Raw genomic sequence first — 15,695 nt, 5'->3', positions numbered from 1 at the left:
AGATTCAATAAACTATGTGCATCTTGTCCTCAACATTAAACACAAGAACATGCCCTCATTCAATACTTTTATGAAGGCTTGAAATCGTTAGACAAGTAATGGGCATATGTTGCAAGTAGAGGATATTTCCTAGACAAATTGCCACAAGATGCTAGAGAACTGATATAATGGAAGGCATCAAATAGAGAAGAAGATAGATGATCCTTTAAACTTGTTCAAGACTTCAACTCCATAAGTTACAAGGGTGTGTGGAATTTGTATTTCAACAAACAATTATATTGATGCATGTTTAAACTTAACATAAACTAATATGGAGAAACCATCTCAAGTGTTTGCTGCTAACATGCTTGAAGGAAATAAAACATCTCAGATAACTCCAATAGGTATGATCCAAGTTTGAGAAATAATCCAATTCTGATATGGGTTAATCAATAGTCATTACAGCAAAATCAACAACACAAATAAACTTATGTTCCACCCCAAATGAGACAACAACCTTTACCAAATGTTACATATGATGATTTGATGATAGAAAAATTTATGAAGATGATGGTTGAACAAAATGTTGAAACGAAGAAAATGATGGAGGGCATGAATGAGAGGATGGAGAAAATAAAAGCTAATGTAAATCAACTTAAAGCTTACATGGGGGCATAAATATGCACTCATTAGTGGTTCTAAACTTGGTTGACCTTGCCTTAGGATGAATTAACATGACACGATCTAAACTTGGCCTGGCATTGACTTGACATGGGTTCAACTCCACTTTGTTCGATATCAATTTACTTAACTCAACTCGAAGTGGGTCCAACTTGACTTAACCAAAGTTTTGACTCTAACTCAACTTAGCCTATGGGGAGTTAAATCAATTCGATCTGATATAGGTCTAACTAGATTCAACTCAACTCGATCTGACCTAACCCAATTCTACTCGACCTAACATGGATCTACTTAATCTAACATAGAGTTGACTCAACTAGGGTTAAGATGGACTCGTCGAGGCTTGATTTAGACTCAACTTGACTCAGCTCGAGGAAAACCCAACTTATCTCTACAGAACGTGGGCACAACTTGACTCAATCGAAGATGGGACCAACTTGACTTGGCCACAAGTGGGCATGACATGACTTGGTAAAGGTGGGATCAACTCGACTTTATATGAGGTGGACTTGAATCGATTCAATCTGAGGTGGGCTTAATTTGGTTCAACCTAAGGTAGGCCAAGGTGGGTCTAACTTGACTTGGCCTAAGGCCAAACTCAACTCTACTTGAGGTGGGCCTAATATGACTCTGTTTGAGGTAGGCCTAACACTACTCGGCCTGATATTGCCCGACCTAACTTAGTGCGAGGTGGGTCTAACCTAATTAGGCCCGACATTGATCCAACTTTACTTGAGTTGATTTGATTGGACTTGAGTGGATCCTACTTGGTGTGAGGTGCATCCAATTCGTTTTAACTCGAGGTGTGCCCAATTCGATTCAACCCTACGTGATTAAGTGTTTCAATTTATGTTTGAAATGGAAATTCTCACTTTATATTTAGATAGAAAACTTTATGTTTTTTTATACATTCAAATCCATTAAATTTAAATTCATCTCATTTTAAATTATTTTATATTTTAAATGTTTTGTTTAAATAAAATAATTTAAATTTATTGAATTTAAGTTGTCTTGTTAGAATAAAATATTTTAATTACAACATAATACAAAAAATTATTTTAATGTTAAACAATTGTTAATAATTAGAAATATCAACGTTAGTCATTCGTTTGATAAATCTTGTCGTGAAAATGTGACCGATGGAACAAGTGATATCTGGATGGAGTCTCATAGTAGACGATGGAATAACGGAGAGTTTTAATGAATTAGTTTATGCTTATTTAGTGAATTTGAGATTTTCATTGATAAATTAAATGAATGGTAATCATATGATAACCAATGAAGATTTTTTCTGTGGAAGAGTTGGAAAATCAACCTATCTTTATATATATTTTTTCTTTATATCGTTTATTATTTCCATAAACCTCATTTTTATTGTTTTATGCTTCTAACATTGTTTAAAATTCTTATAAATGTTGTTTTATGTGAAACTATTAATTAAATTCGCTAGGAGATTACTTGAATTGACTAACCTATTATAGTATATTGTTATTATATTTACAATGTATTAGAATACCAAGTTTTGTACTCCAAATGATTAGTATAATGCATTAGCCGATTGAATTTTTATTTGATTGTAAAAATGACAACAATTACTTCTCTAAAGCTTAAATAAACTTGAAGCTGCTAGATAACATAACTAAGGTATGACAACCCAAAACACTAACCACCAAGAGGCTCGAGTTGTAAAGAAACTCACCTAGAATGAGATTTTGGGAATTCTAAGAATGCATGAAGTGCGCCTACAAGATTGAAGTCAAAAGGAAACATAAACTTCATCCAACATTAGCCTTTAAGTTAGAGTCAATTTACCATCTGTTCGAAGAAATGAGCCTTTAAAATTCTAGAGTAAGAAGTGGATGCATCTAAAGTTGAGTCTAAAAACTCAACCAATGAGGAAATATCACTCATGTCTTAAAAGTTTCAGCAAATTTTTCACAAGATAAAGGAAGGCTTCATTTGACAAAGGAAAGATGAATATTTACAAGATATCATCTACTATAAATGAGTGAAACCTAGGCACATGTGAATTGAATGTCCTAAGCTATAAAGAAAGCCCAAGTTTAGAAAGAAGAGTTTAATAATCACTTGGGAAGACTTAGACTTGAGATGAGACTTAGTATCATATGAACATGCGACCTAAGTGTGAGGACAAATATAAAAGGAAATGTTCAACTCTATCTCTCTTATGAGGATCTTTTCCATAGTTACAACTTTATCTTTGAGCAATACTTAAAACTCAAGAAAAGATTTAAAATCTTGGTTCTAGAAAATGAAAACATCAAGAAAGATAAACTTGCAATTGATAAAATATTGTCAACCTTAAAATAGACTTAATTATCAAACATTAAGAAAATTAAGTGTTTTAAAGGACAATTCACATGCCGATTTGAAAAGTTTATTAAGATCTCTAAAGCTCTAAACATTATATTTGAAAAGTTTATTAAGATCTCTAAAGCTCTAAACATTATATTTTCAAATATATGCATATGATACGTCTAGTCTTATGTATGATTTGAAGAGTAAGAAAGTTTTTGAAAAAGATAATGTTCATGTGATTTGACTATGGTAAGTCTAATCACATTAGTGTCAAATAAAAGAGACAACCTTTTAAAACTAATATAAAATCAACCAAAATGGTTTGGGAAAAAGACATCTCATAATTCTTGTTGAAGATTTGTTTTATGGGAAGAGGCTAGAGATTAAACTAGTTATTTAGTCTTTGGTTAGTGAATAGTAACGACATATAACAAGCATAGAGTCTACATTTTAGGATTGACATTTTTCATCAACTATATTTATATTACCAAATGTAAATTATGTTTCGATAAAAAAAATCTTTACTTTTAGTTTTATAAAGCTTATATGAAGTCATGGTTAATAAGATTTCAATTTAACTAAAATCTTCATAAATATTTCAAAGATTTTTATTTTTATTTTTATAAAACTTACATGAAGTCATGTAGGATTTCAATTTAACTATAATCTTCATAAAATTTCAGTTTTATTACAATAATAATATTAGTTATTATAGTAATATTATCACTAATTACAGAAAATATTAATAATATTATTCTTTTTATAATAACTACTGAAAACAAAGAGATTTATGCATATGTATAAAAGAATATTATTTTTATTAATTTTAAATTTAATATATCCATTTATGTAATATATGTATTTTTATGTTGTTTTATTTAAGTTTAAGATATTATTTAAGCAATTTAAATTTAAAATTAGAAAAATTTGAAACCATCAAAGAAAATAATTTGAACGTGAGAAAAAAGAAAACTTCGAAAGTGATGAAATCAAATGAAATAGTCAACAGAAAGAATCACTTTTAAATCATTTCATAGAGAATAAGAAAAAATAAATAAGGTAATTTTCTGTATATTAGAAAGTAAAATCTAAAAAGAACATCTATCTATATATAGCTATACATAATAAAACATTTTATAATAATTAGATTATTATGAATATTATTAGTAATTATCAGTAATATTTATTATTATTTTTATTATAATTGATCATATTATTATAATTAGTAATAATATTTATTATTATAACAAAATTGAAGTCATAATTCTTTAAATTCAAACAATTTTTCTTCGTATTAATTTAATTTATTGCAATAGTAAAATTAAAATAGTGTGTCCGTAACAACTTCACTTTAGTTTTTTCAAACATGTTTTTTTTGGTTTAATTTTACATCATAAGAGGAAAATAGAGCCCACAAAAAGACAATTTCCAAAACATAGTATACCAATTCTAATATTCTTTTAAATTTTACCTATTTTAATAATTTCGATAAAATTGCACTATTTTATTATAAAAAAATGATGGATAAATTGGGGAAATAAGAAAATTAATAAATTGTGTTATTTAGGTATTTTCTTCAGTACTAATCTTTATTTAATTGACTTCTTTATTTGAGGGTTTGGTTCTAATTAATTTATTCACAAATTGAATAGCATGTTGGGAAGGAAACCCAGCCTCCTTCAGAACCACGATTAACATACCGCTATATATCCTTCCACAGACCAGAAATTTTGTTGCTTTTTGAGTATCTTTCACTTTTACTCCCACTCTTCGCTCTTCAAATCGAACATAAACCACAGGAACACAACCCTACGCAAAAGCCACACCCAATTCTCTCAGTTTTTGGCAAAAAAGAAAGAAAGAAGAACTTGGGAACAGTTTCGGTTGTTGTTTTGATATATCCTTCAACGATTATTGCAGCATCTTCTGGTACGCAGAGTGAGTGAGTGTCATTGTTCTTCAATTTATTGCTCCCAATGAAACGTGGGTACCAGGAATCTCCTTCGACCTCGGTAGGTCCACCTCAATCCAAAGCTAGGCATGATCCTCAAGGTAAATATTTTAGTGTTTTGGCACTAGCCCATTTGTTCTTTCATCTTTATTTCACCGTTTTGAAAGGTTTGTGGATCTGGGGTTGATTGGGTTTGAGACTGTAGGTTGGTTGAATTTCCAAGTGGAGGAATGGGGTTAAAGGAAAATTTTGTGGCTTTTGTATTGGGTTTGGTCTGAAATACGGAGTTAACAATTGACAATTGAACGAAGTTAAAGTGCACCCCCCTAGTTTTGAAATATTGGGTTGCAGTTTGAGAATTGTGGTTAAAAGTAGAGTTTTTTCTGGTTGTTAACTGCATATTGCTCAAAAAAAGTTGCTTGCATATTTTGATTGAAGCAATACTGCAATGAACTTGCTCAATTAAATATAAATGAACTTCACAGTAATTTGAGGTGCGACGTGTCATTGTGAGAAGAGTTTGTATGATTCAATCGTGGGCATTAGAGGATTTGTTTCCACTTTTTGGAAGGTTCTGGAACTTAGTTCACAACTATAACCGCGGCTGCATCAGCTGCTAACAATTTTCTATAATATCAAGAATCACGATGAATATGCAAACGTGATTGCAGATGTTTTTCTTGTAACAGGTTTATATGGGGTTGTGGTTCTAGTGTTAATTATCGTTTGATGAGTTGTGTTTAGGTGGTGCAAATTTTCTTGAGGATGAAAGCACGAAGATTTTTGCTCGGAAAGTAGCTGATCATTACAGTGCAAGGTCCAACCAGACTTTGGAAGAACGGGAGGCCAGTCCAATAATTCATTTGAAGAAACTCAATAACTGGGTATGTTTTGTGTTCTGTAATATATCATGTGTTACCCACAGATTACTACATGATTGCAGATTAATTTCTTCCATTCAACAGATTAAGAGCGTTTTAATTCAGCTTTATGCTCGTCGAGGAGATGCAGTACTTGATCTAGCCTGTGGCAAGGTGTTAATGGGTTTTCAGTCGTTGTTTAAATGCCACTAGTCATTCCCAGTTTCTTAGCCAAGCATCCTTTTTTGTTTCATGAATGTTTATCAGGGTGGTGATCTTATCAAATGGGACAAGGCCAAAATTGGATATTATGTTGGTATTGACATTGCCGAAGGCTCGGTGAGTATTAGCCTGCACTGGTTTTCTTATCATGCTTCCATATTGACTTCCACCAAATCATATCATTTATAGGGATGAATTAGGGGTACAATCTTGCAAATTAAACACCAATATTTGCATTTTCTTAGTGTATCCAATGCCAATACTGTCTATAATGGTTGTCAATAGCGTGGTATATTGGAGCTGTAGTGGATTGGATTGGTAGCTTTTTCACTTGCTATAGTGGCGCTACCATAATATAGGCATCAAAAACCCATTTTTTTAATGTATTCCGTTACATTTTTTCTTCTTCCTTTAGATTTCCCAATTCACATTCTACTAGTTTTATCTTTCTTATTATGTTCTTTTTATTTTAATTTCACCACCATCTTTCATTTTTTTTAATCTCATCACTATTTTCTTTTGTTGTTCAAAGATTGGTGGTAATTGTGTATTAAACTTGTCCCCTATTATTTATCATGAATTTCTTTAATTTTGGTTTTCTTTTTTTTTAGTGTTATCATGTGTAGTATAAATTTTTAAGTTTGTGTTCTACTATTTAAAATAAAGTCATCCCGCCCCTTGACATTACACTTTCAGAGTTTACCACTGCCATCTGAGATTTATAACTATGCTCTCAAATACTACATTAGTATGTATCTGTGATGTATCCAAAGAAATAAAGTTATGAAAAACTGTAGCCAAATATGAGATATAGCAGCTTCAATAAGAAACATAGAAGTATCGCCTTTTGATGAACCAAAAATGGAAGCTGTGCTCTTTATGGATGATGCTCAAGAAGGTGGTCTGAGATTGATATTATTCCCATTTCTTTCATTCATAGACAAAAGCTATTCATTGTAGTTTGGAGATCAAGAGCTCATAAGCCACAGATCAAAACTTCCTAATGTAATCCACTAGTTGGACCTTGCAGTTAGATCCTAAGATCATCCCTTTGCTATTGGTAGTAAATTTGTCATTTTGGTTATGTATTTCCCCAACTTTAGGTGATCACTTATAATTATATTTTATTGTTCAAATCCATGCCCATTACATGGTGAAACATTGTATACCTTATCTTGTCAAACTAATTGTTATTATGATGTATGTGTCCACACTATTTTCTTATTGAATTCAACAATCTTTCCAGATCAAAGACTGTCGAACACGTTACAATGGTGATGCTGACCATCATCAGAGACGTAAAAAGTTTACATTTCCTGCTCGCCTTATATGTGGAGATTGTTATGAGGTAATTATCATTTCTATGCTTTTAAAATAAATTCTATGATTTTTTATTGATAACTTCATTAGATCCCAAAAGTAAGATTTAACTTACTAAAGTTTTGATTTGTACTTCACATTTCATGTCTATTTATTCGTGTTAAAAATGGTGACAAAACGGAAAGGAAGTGTGAATAACTTAAAACGGGTTTAAATGTAATTAGTTGTAACTGGGTAGTTATTATGCGGTTTGGCCTAATAAATAGGCTCTCTGTTGTCGTGGGGGGGGTTTCAGCTTATTTTTTAGATTGATGTACTGCTGTTTTCTAAGGAGAGTGTCTCTTTTGAGGGTAATTTATTTTACCCTGGTGTGTGTGTTGTGAATACAAACTCTTTCTGTTACTCTGTTTTTGTAGCAGAGTTGGTGTTGTGTTAGGATTTTGGTTTCTTGGTTCCTAACAATTGATCTGACCTGCTGCATTTGATCATGATGGAGAATTGAGTGGGAACTTTAGAGAGATTGGTTAGTGAGCTAGAACTGATATCTCAGAACTAAAAGGCAAATCTTGAATATATCAAGAAGTTACTCTTGAGACAATAATCAGAAAAATCATGTGGAAGAGGATAATTTAGTGAATCTGATTGATCAATCCTCTGAAGAAGAAAAAGGTCAGTGGGTCAAAGTAGTAAATACCAAGCATCTTCTCCCATGGGCTTGCTGTATCCTTTGCCCATCCCAAATACGAGCTGGAAGAAGTTAGAATGGGTTTCATTACAGGACTCCCAAAATCAAAAGGATTTGATGTGGTTCTAGTGGTGGTGGACAAATTGAGAATATATGAGGATTTTGAAGAAATGATTATTGAGGATTTTGTTAAGGAGATCATACATTTATGAGGCACTTTTGGAAAGGATTACTTAGGTTACAAGGTACAACTTAAAACACAAATTTGTAAAGTATACCTGGACTTGTGTTTGTTCTCAACCACTTATTGTTCCAAATATTAATTCAATATTTTTTTACAAAAAAATAAAAATCACAGCAAACTAAATATGATATTGAATATTCATTTTCAGTGTCAAATATCAAAAAAAGAAATTATAATTGTGTAAATATCAAATCAAAGTACTATATAATAATTGGATAAAGGTCAAATAATTGTAGAAAAGAGTGAAAATGATAGAATTTGTTGATTTGATGAAATTAAGGATTGCAGTTTTTGAAATGCAATACATAATTTGAATGAAATTACACCAAGAAAAAATGTGTGATCAAGGTTGTGATGAGGGGTGAAATACTTAGGAGATTTAAATAAACTTGGTGGATAACAAATATGTTGAACCATAGAGAGAATGGTTTTTTTTAGTGAAACAAAGGTTCTTCAAATAAAACAAAACTAGGGTCGAAAGAGATACGAGAATAGAAGTTTTTTAATGTTACTCATAAATTAAGGGTTTATGCAATTGACCATTTGAATTTGAGAATCAAACATTTTCATGTGAAAAAAATAAACAATAAATGAAAATATTAAAAAGGAGTAGAAATCAAATGTGTCCTAGAAACTTTTTTATTCTGAGGTTGGTGTTTTGAAATACAATATACCTCTTGGATGAAACTACACACAAAGGGAAAAATATGTAAACAATAAGAGGAAAAATATCTTGGGGATCTAAATGAACTTTGTGAATTTCGAGATTGAATAGTTGAAAGAGAATATTGAATATAAGTTTTTTTAGGTTACCTAATAAACTAGGGTGTTTTAGGAATGAGGACGGGGATAGGGCAGCTATGTAAATGGCCTTTTCTGTCATATATCCAATTTAAAAAATTCAGTATTACCGATATCCATTCTTGGATTTGGACAATGCAGAAATCCTTATCAAAATTGGGACGAGTTTGGAAAGTACCTGTGTGGATATGTTTATTTGCTTTCCCTAATAGCAAATCAAATGGAATTCAATGGTCAAACAAAAGTTTCAAATAGAATAGTGGAAACCTATTTGAGTTCTTTTTGTTCATAACAACGTAGAGGTTGGGTATAATTCATTGCATGGGCTGAGTATTGGTATAATAGTACTTAACAAGGTGCTGCAAACACTGCACTCCTTACTGGTAGTTTATGAAAGACCTTAGACTAGTAGTTAGATATTATGAACCTTATTTTGTTCTTCAGCACATTGGAGCAGTCACATTCAATTTGCAACTACCTGAGCAGGCTCAGATTCACCTTGTGTTCCATGTTTCTGAACTTAATAAAGTTGAAGGGAACCATCTAGTGGAATCAGAACTGCCACAGAGTTACAGGGGGAGTTCAACAAATTTTTTCAGCCTATTCAAACATTGAATAATTGAACAATGAATAAGAATGAAAGGAAGGGTGTATTTAGTTTCACTATTTCATCCTTGAGGACAACATTGATTCAAAGGAAGGGTGTATTGTTAGAAATGGAGACAGGACCAAAATGAAGTGGAACAACTTTCACCGATCTATTATAGAAGAGGAAAAAGTAAAAGGGGCTAAATTGTAATTAGCTGTATCTGGTTAGTTTGTGTGCGGTTTGACCTAATAAATAGGCTCTGTCGTAGTGGAGTTTTTTCAGCTTATATTTTAGGTTGATGTACAGGGATTTTCCAGAATGAAAAGGAGAGTGCACTTTTTGGGTGTAATTTTGTTAACCCTAGTGTCAGTTGTGAAGGAATCCAAACTTCTCTTTGTTACTTTGTTTTGATAGCAGAGTAGGTGGTGTTAGGATTTGTAGGTTCCTAACAATTCTTAATAGTTTTAGGAACAAATTAAAGAGGGAATGAAAGGAGGGGGAAGAAATTTGTAAATAGAGGGATATTCACTAGGTTTGATAAACGATCTACTGCTACGATTGCCACAATCATATTTCAATCACAGTTATGTTCGCCCATCAACTACATTTGTCCACTGTTTTTTGCAATATCAAGGATTATGACCAAACGACAATAGAAACCACAATTTAAAATCAGATTCCTTCCCTCAAAGTCAAACTAAACAAAGTTTAAGCAGAATATTTTGATCTGTTAATTATGTCTTGTTCTCAGTAACCTTTTTTTTTATCTCATTTTGTTTTGTTTTTGTTCTATCTGCAAAAGTATTCAGCATACGATAATTCAAATTCAATGGGTTCAATACCAAGTTCTGAATTTTATTTAGATGTTAGCAAGTTCTGAATTTTGTTTAGATGTTGAAAGAAGGTCTCGTTGTTCATATCATTTGCAATTGCAGGTTCGCTTGGACAAAGTTCTTGCGGATGATGCTCCTTTTGATATTTGTAGTTGCCAGGTAAATGATACTCTTAAAACACAACTATATACCCTTATGATTTCTTTTATTCCATTTAAAAACATTTATTTGGAATCGGTTGAATATAGTGAAAAACTATATATTGGATTAATCTTCCTTTTGTTGAATATACACATAGGGTCCTTTTTTATAATAGAAGAAATATGAGTTAAGTCCAGAATACAGATAAGAAATAATAACAAACTAACTAAAGATAAAAGATACAGAAAAGATAAAAATAATATATCTAACACTCTCCCGCAAGTTAGTGCATACAAATTGTATGTACCAATCTTGTTACTAATATAATGCATAAAGACTTAGTGAAAATATCTACACCTGCACTTGATTGACACCAAGTTATTAATGATTTGCAAAGACAACATAGAAGATAGAAGACAAAATACCAACCTAGAAGATTCTCCCTGAGCAACAAATCTCAGAGGTTGCTCCATATAAAATCTCATCTTACAATTCGCCGTTAAGGAATGCATTGTTGACATCCAGTGGATAAAGAGATCATTATTGAAGAGCCACCACAGCTATAAATAAACTAACAAAAACTATCTTTGCCACTGGAGAAAAAACATATATAGACGGGTCAAGCGCAATGGTGACAAAAGGGAGGTCAGAAGAGACAATCGCGGAAGAAGGCATGGATGAAAAGAATAGAGAAACCTTAAAAATTCAAGATTCTCCAATCAAGGCACCTGAAAAATGAAAAAAGAGCCACCTTGATTCTTTGAATAGCTGCTTGAGAGGTGCGACCACACACGACAACTCTGAAAGAGGAAAAAGAGAGACCTTGACGCTCTAAATAGCTTCCTAAGAGGAGACGAGATATGCCACACGCACGACGGAAAATGGAGCAGATTCACAATTTCAAAAGGTGCTAAGAGTGCATAGGAGATCCGATGAAGGTGTCGTTGACGACACGGTGGTCGCTTAACCGAGACGATCAAAACTGTGTGATAGTCGGTCGAAATTGAAACTCCAGTAGTGACACCGGTAGATGACGGTAGTAGAAGATGGCGCTGCCGACCGTGGTAGAGGGCGCTGTCGTCGACAGCGGTGGATGTAGTGGCAGAGGAAAAAAAAAAAATTTCTCAAAAGAACCTTAGGCTCTGATACCATGTTGAAAGTAAAAAAACTATGTATGAGATTAATCTCCCTGTTGTTGAATATACACATAGGGTCTATCTGTAATAAAAGAAATATGGGCTAAGTTCAAAATACAAATAAGAAATAGTAACAAACTAAAAATAAAAGATAAAGATAAGATAAATATAATATATCTAACAAAATCTAATTTTGTTCTTGCAAAGCCCTTGTTTTACTGCAGTTTCTTTGATACAAAAATAAAAGTGTAATTAAATTATGCGTCAACCGTTATTTATATTCTTGATTACTGCTCCCTTTTTCTTTTAATAAGAAAAACCACTGTACTGTTTTGTCAGTAGAAGCGACATCACCATACCATTTAATACTACATTGTCTCAATAAATTATGAACTTCTTTACATCTTGAGAGTGAATGTTGGATTTAGTCTTAAACATTTTAAATGTGCAGTTTGCATTGCATTACTCATGGTCTACAGAAGCTCGTGCCCGGCAAGCATTAGCTAATGTGTCAGCTTTACTTCGCCCAGGAGGCATTTTCATTGGAACTATGCCTGATGCCAATGTGATTGTCAAGAAGCTTAGAGAAGGTTTTTCTTGCATGTTCAATTATTATTATTCTTTTAAAATAAATTTAGTATTTAATGAAGTCCTTTGCAATGCTTTGTCTTGTGACTGACCTCATGTAGTGAAATAAGAAATCATTTTTTTATTTTAAAAAAGTTGATAGAAATTAATAACATTTTATTAAAACAGTTCATGTTGACTTGTTGGTATGTTTAATGTTTGTGTTAATAGTTTTAATTAAAACAATAGTATGTGTAGGAATTTGGTACTTTGTCATTTAAAATGTCTCAATGCATATAGAAATCTTCATCCCTCGACATGTTTATGTTATCAACAAGAATAGAAACGATAATTTCACCGGTAGAGTTTTGCACTTCTGGGGTTTCTTCTCTGCTTGCGAAATTTCCTATTTGGAATTGAACTAATAAATTATTTTGAATGACATGTGCTTCACCAATAACACGCTTTGATCATTTGCTTCATATAAGTGGGGGATTTTGTTGGGTATGGCAGATCTATTTCCTCATTCCTGATTGAAGATGCTATTTTCACTGTGATTTGCAGCTGAAGGATTAAATTTCGGTAACAGTGTCTATTGGGTGCGTTTTGATGAAGAATTTTCTGATAAGGTAAGTTTGTCCTCCTGATCTTTGCGCCATCTTTCATTTTTTAAGGCCAGAAACCTCTATAATTATGGAAATGATTTTGTGAATTCTACTTACTTGAAATTCTACTTATGTGATTCAGAAATTTAAATCTTCCAGCCCCTTTGGAATAAAGTATACGTTCCATTTGGAGGTATAATTTCTTTCTAATCTTCCTTTTCTGAATATCAAGTAGCTGTTTTCTCATTACACAAGTTGGTTTGCAGTTTCCTTGTCAAATTACAATGCGATATATGACTTTGTGCATGCATAAATGGAGAACCTTTGTGTAACAAGTATTATGATTTTATCATTCAAAGACCTTGTCTCTTATTTAGTTCACTTTAAAATTTCTATACTTTTAATTTCTATCCCTACATTTAAGACATAATTTCTTTGTTTCAGGATGCTGTTGATTGTCCTGAATGGATTGTTCCCTTCCACATATTCAAGTCGTTAGCTGAAGAGGTATGTAGCACACTGTCTGTGATAACCTGCCAAATTTCTAGCTCTTCTGGGGTAAGTGTTGATTACAATGACTTGTTTTCATAGACTACTTATTTAAACTTAACATTTACAGTATGACTTTGAGCTTGTTTTCGCAAAGAACTCGCACGAATTTGTGCACGAGTATATGAAAAAACCGGAATTTGTGGAGCTCATGCGAAGACTAGGTGCATTGGGAGATGGAAACCAAGATAATAGTAAGCCTTTGTGCCTACTGTTTTCCATTTCAATTTCCATTTAACTTCATGGAACAGTGCGTTTCCCAGTCTCTTTTGTGTGAAATCCTATTTTTAGGTGTTGTGGTTCGTGGGAATCCTAGTAATGTAGTACTTGTGCATACTTCTATATCAGGTACACTCTCAGCTGATGAATGGGAGGCAGCATATTTATACATGTCATTTGTATTGAGAAAGGTAAGTAACAAGCACTTGAGTTGGCTCTTAAAAAGAAAAACTTCAATCCTTCTTTATCTTCGAGAAAGGAAGTGAGATAACTAAGACAGGAATAGAAATACCAAATTTTCATACTCTGTTTAAGAGTAGAAATAAGAAGTAAGAAGAAAAAGTTATAGTAAAAAGAATATTTTTTGTTAAATTTATTTAGTTTTAGTTAGTATAAGAGTTTTATATAATTTATTTATATATTTATTTTCACTCCCTTCTATTCATCCAAAGAAATGGTAAAAAAATTTCCTATTTCTTTATTTTTATCTGTTAAATAATACATCCTCTCCACATTACTCCTCGTTTCCTTTTTATTGTTTTCTTTTTTCCTCTAATGGAAGCCAAGTATTAAAATGTATTCCTAAGAATGCAAATTATGTCAAATGCTCGAAATTAATTTATCTATAGCGTTCTTGTTTGATTTGAACAAAATTGCCTTGAGTGAAAGATAAGATACTGGTGGTTTATACATAGAAAAAGGATAAACTACAAGTAGGTGATCTGGGAGTACTAAAAATTTGCATGTTGATAATATTTGGCTTTTTGATTCCTAAATTTTTGTTGACTCTAAGCCCTTGTAAAATTCTTGATTTACGTTTTGGTCTCTCTTTTTTTGTAGGCTTTTTAGTAAATGCTAAATATGTTTTTCATCTTTATTTAAAAATTGTGTTCCGTATCTAAACTAAACTATATATTTATTTTGTTCTTGCATTTTATGAAAATAATGTAAAACATTGTCTCCATCAAACGGCATGGAGGTTATATTATATTGTGAAGAATTTTGTCTATGACATGAAAACATTCCATGTGGAGTTTGCTAAGAGAATGTTTTATTAATATATGTTGTTTTTGTTTCTTTAGTATTATTGTAATATTGTTCAAAGGGACTAATTCAAAAGGAACAACAAATTATAAGGAGTAAAATTAAAACATATAGATAGAATAGGACTAAAAGAAAATAAGATTATGTTTTAGGATAAACAAATTTAAAGGAAAACTGGTATTAGAGAGAAAGCTGAAATGGGGGTATTGATGTAATGACACAGCGAGGTCAACCTGACAAAAGCCAACAGGGTAGCAGAAGGGATCGTGGGTCCATGCACATTGCAGAGGAAGACATCATGTACATTACTGATTACTGAACAAACTACAACCTGTTTCTCAAATTTCTAGCATGGAATGGATTAGGGCATGAAGATGCCATTACTTTTGATCTCACAATCTTGACCTCTAGCAACCTTTTTGCTGCTTGAATTTTTGTAGGGTGCACTATAAATTATTCAAAACAAAATTTGTACCTCCAAATTTGTATTAGCTTCTGGTTCTGGATTAGACATGTGGCAGTTTATTTTAGCAAACTCCCTCACACTAATATATTCTTCCCTGTTTCAGCAGATGAGACTATCAGTGAATATTGAAAAACCATCCTTATTTAGCATTTCAAATTTTCAAGAAATTTATAATGTATAGAAATCGGGTTTTCTTCATTTTCTAGGGAAGAATATGTTAAATATAAAACTTGTTTTTGAGTCATCTCAGTTTGATGCTGAATTGTCTAATCTTTTCTTGTCTTAAATTGTTACAGTTAATTACGAAAGAGTTGTGAGAAACTTATGAGAATGTGAAAGGACCATGTTAGTCTGGTCTTAATCAGCCTTTTAAAATTCAAGTTTTAAAATTTTGTTTGATACTACTTTATTTTCTAGTCTTAACATTTAAGATATTTTAAACAGATATCTATTTATGATATATAGATTTTAAGCTACAAAATTA

General features: G+C 32.0%; 1 protein-coding gene across 2 annotated transcripts; it reads left to right on the top strand.

Moving 5' to 3' along the window:
* Window positions 1–4,623: 4,623 nt before the first annotated feature.
* Window positions 4,624–15,367, top strand: LOC124821384 (mRNA capping enzyme family protein). Of its 2 annotated transcripts, none has more exons than XR_015780288.1 (13): window positions 4,624–5,031; window positions 5,675–5,814; window positions 5,896–5,964; window positions 6,058–6,129; window positions 7,259–7,360; window positions 10,587–10,643; window positions 12,213–12,351; window positions 12,893–12,957; window positions 13,076–13,126; window positions 13,378–13,440; window positions 13,553–13,732; window positions 13,831–13,892; window positions 14,969–15,045. XR_015780288.1 is itself a non-coding variant. In XM_088092982.1 (13 exons), the coding sequence occupies exons 1-13, from the start codon at window positions 4,956–4,958 to the stop codon at window positions 15,062–15,064; spliced, it is 1,116 nt and encodes a 371-aa protein (XP_087949108.1). In that variant the 5' UTR covers window positions 4,624–4,955; the 3' UTR covers window positions 15,065–15,367. The 2 variants fall into 2 exon arrangements, 1 of the variants encoding a protein (XP_087949108.1); XM_088092982.1 differs by having other exon boundaries at window positions 13,553–13,676; window positions 14,969–15,367.
* The last annotated feature ends 328 nt before the right edge of the window (window positions 15,368–15,695 follow it).

This window comes from Vigna umbellata, chromosome 6 (assembly GCF_029865625.1).
Source record: "Vigna umbellata cultivar VRB3 chromosome 6, Vumbellata_1.0, whole genome shotgun sequence".
Taxonomy (NCBI): Eukaryota; Viridiplantae; Streptophyta; class Magnoliopsida; order Fabales; family Fabaceae; genus Vigna; species Vigna umbellata.
Note: the sequence above shows the minus strand (reverse complement) of the source record. Positions and strands in the feature narration are given on the sequence as shown.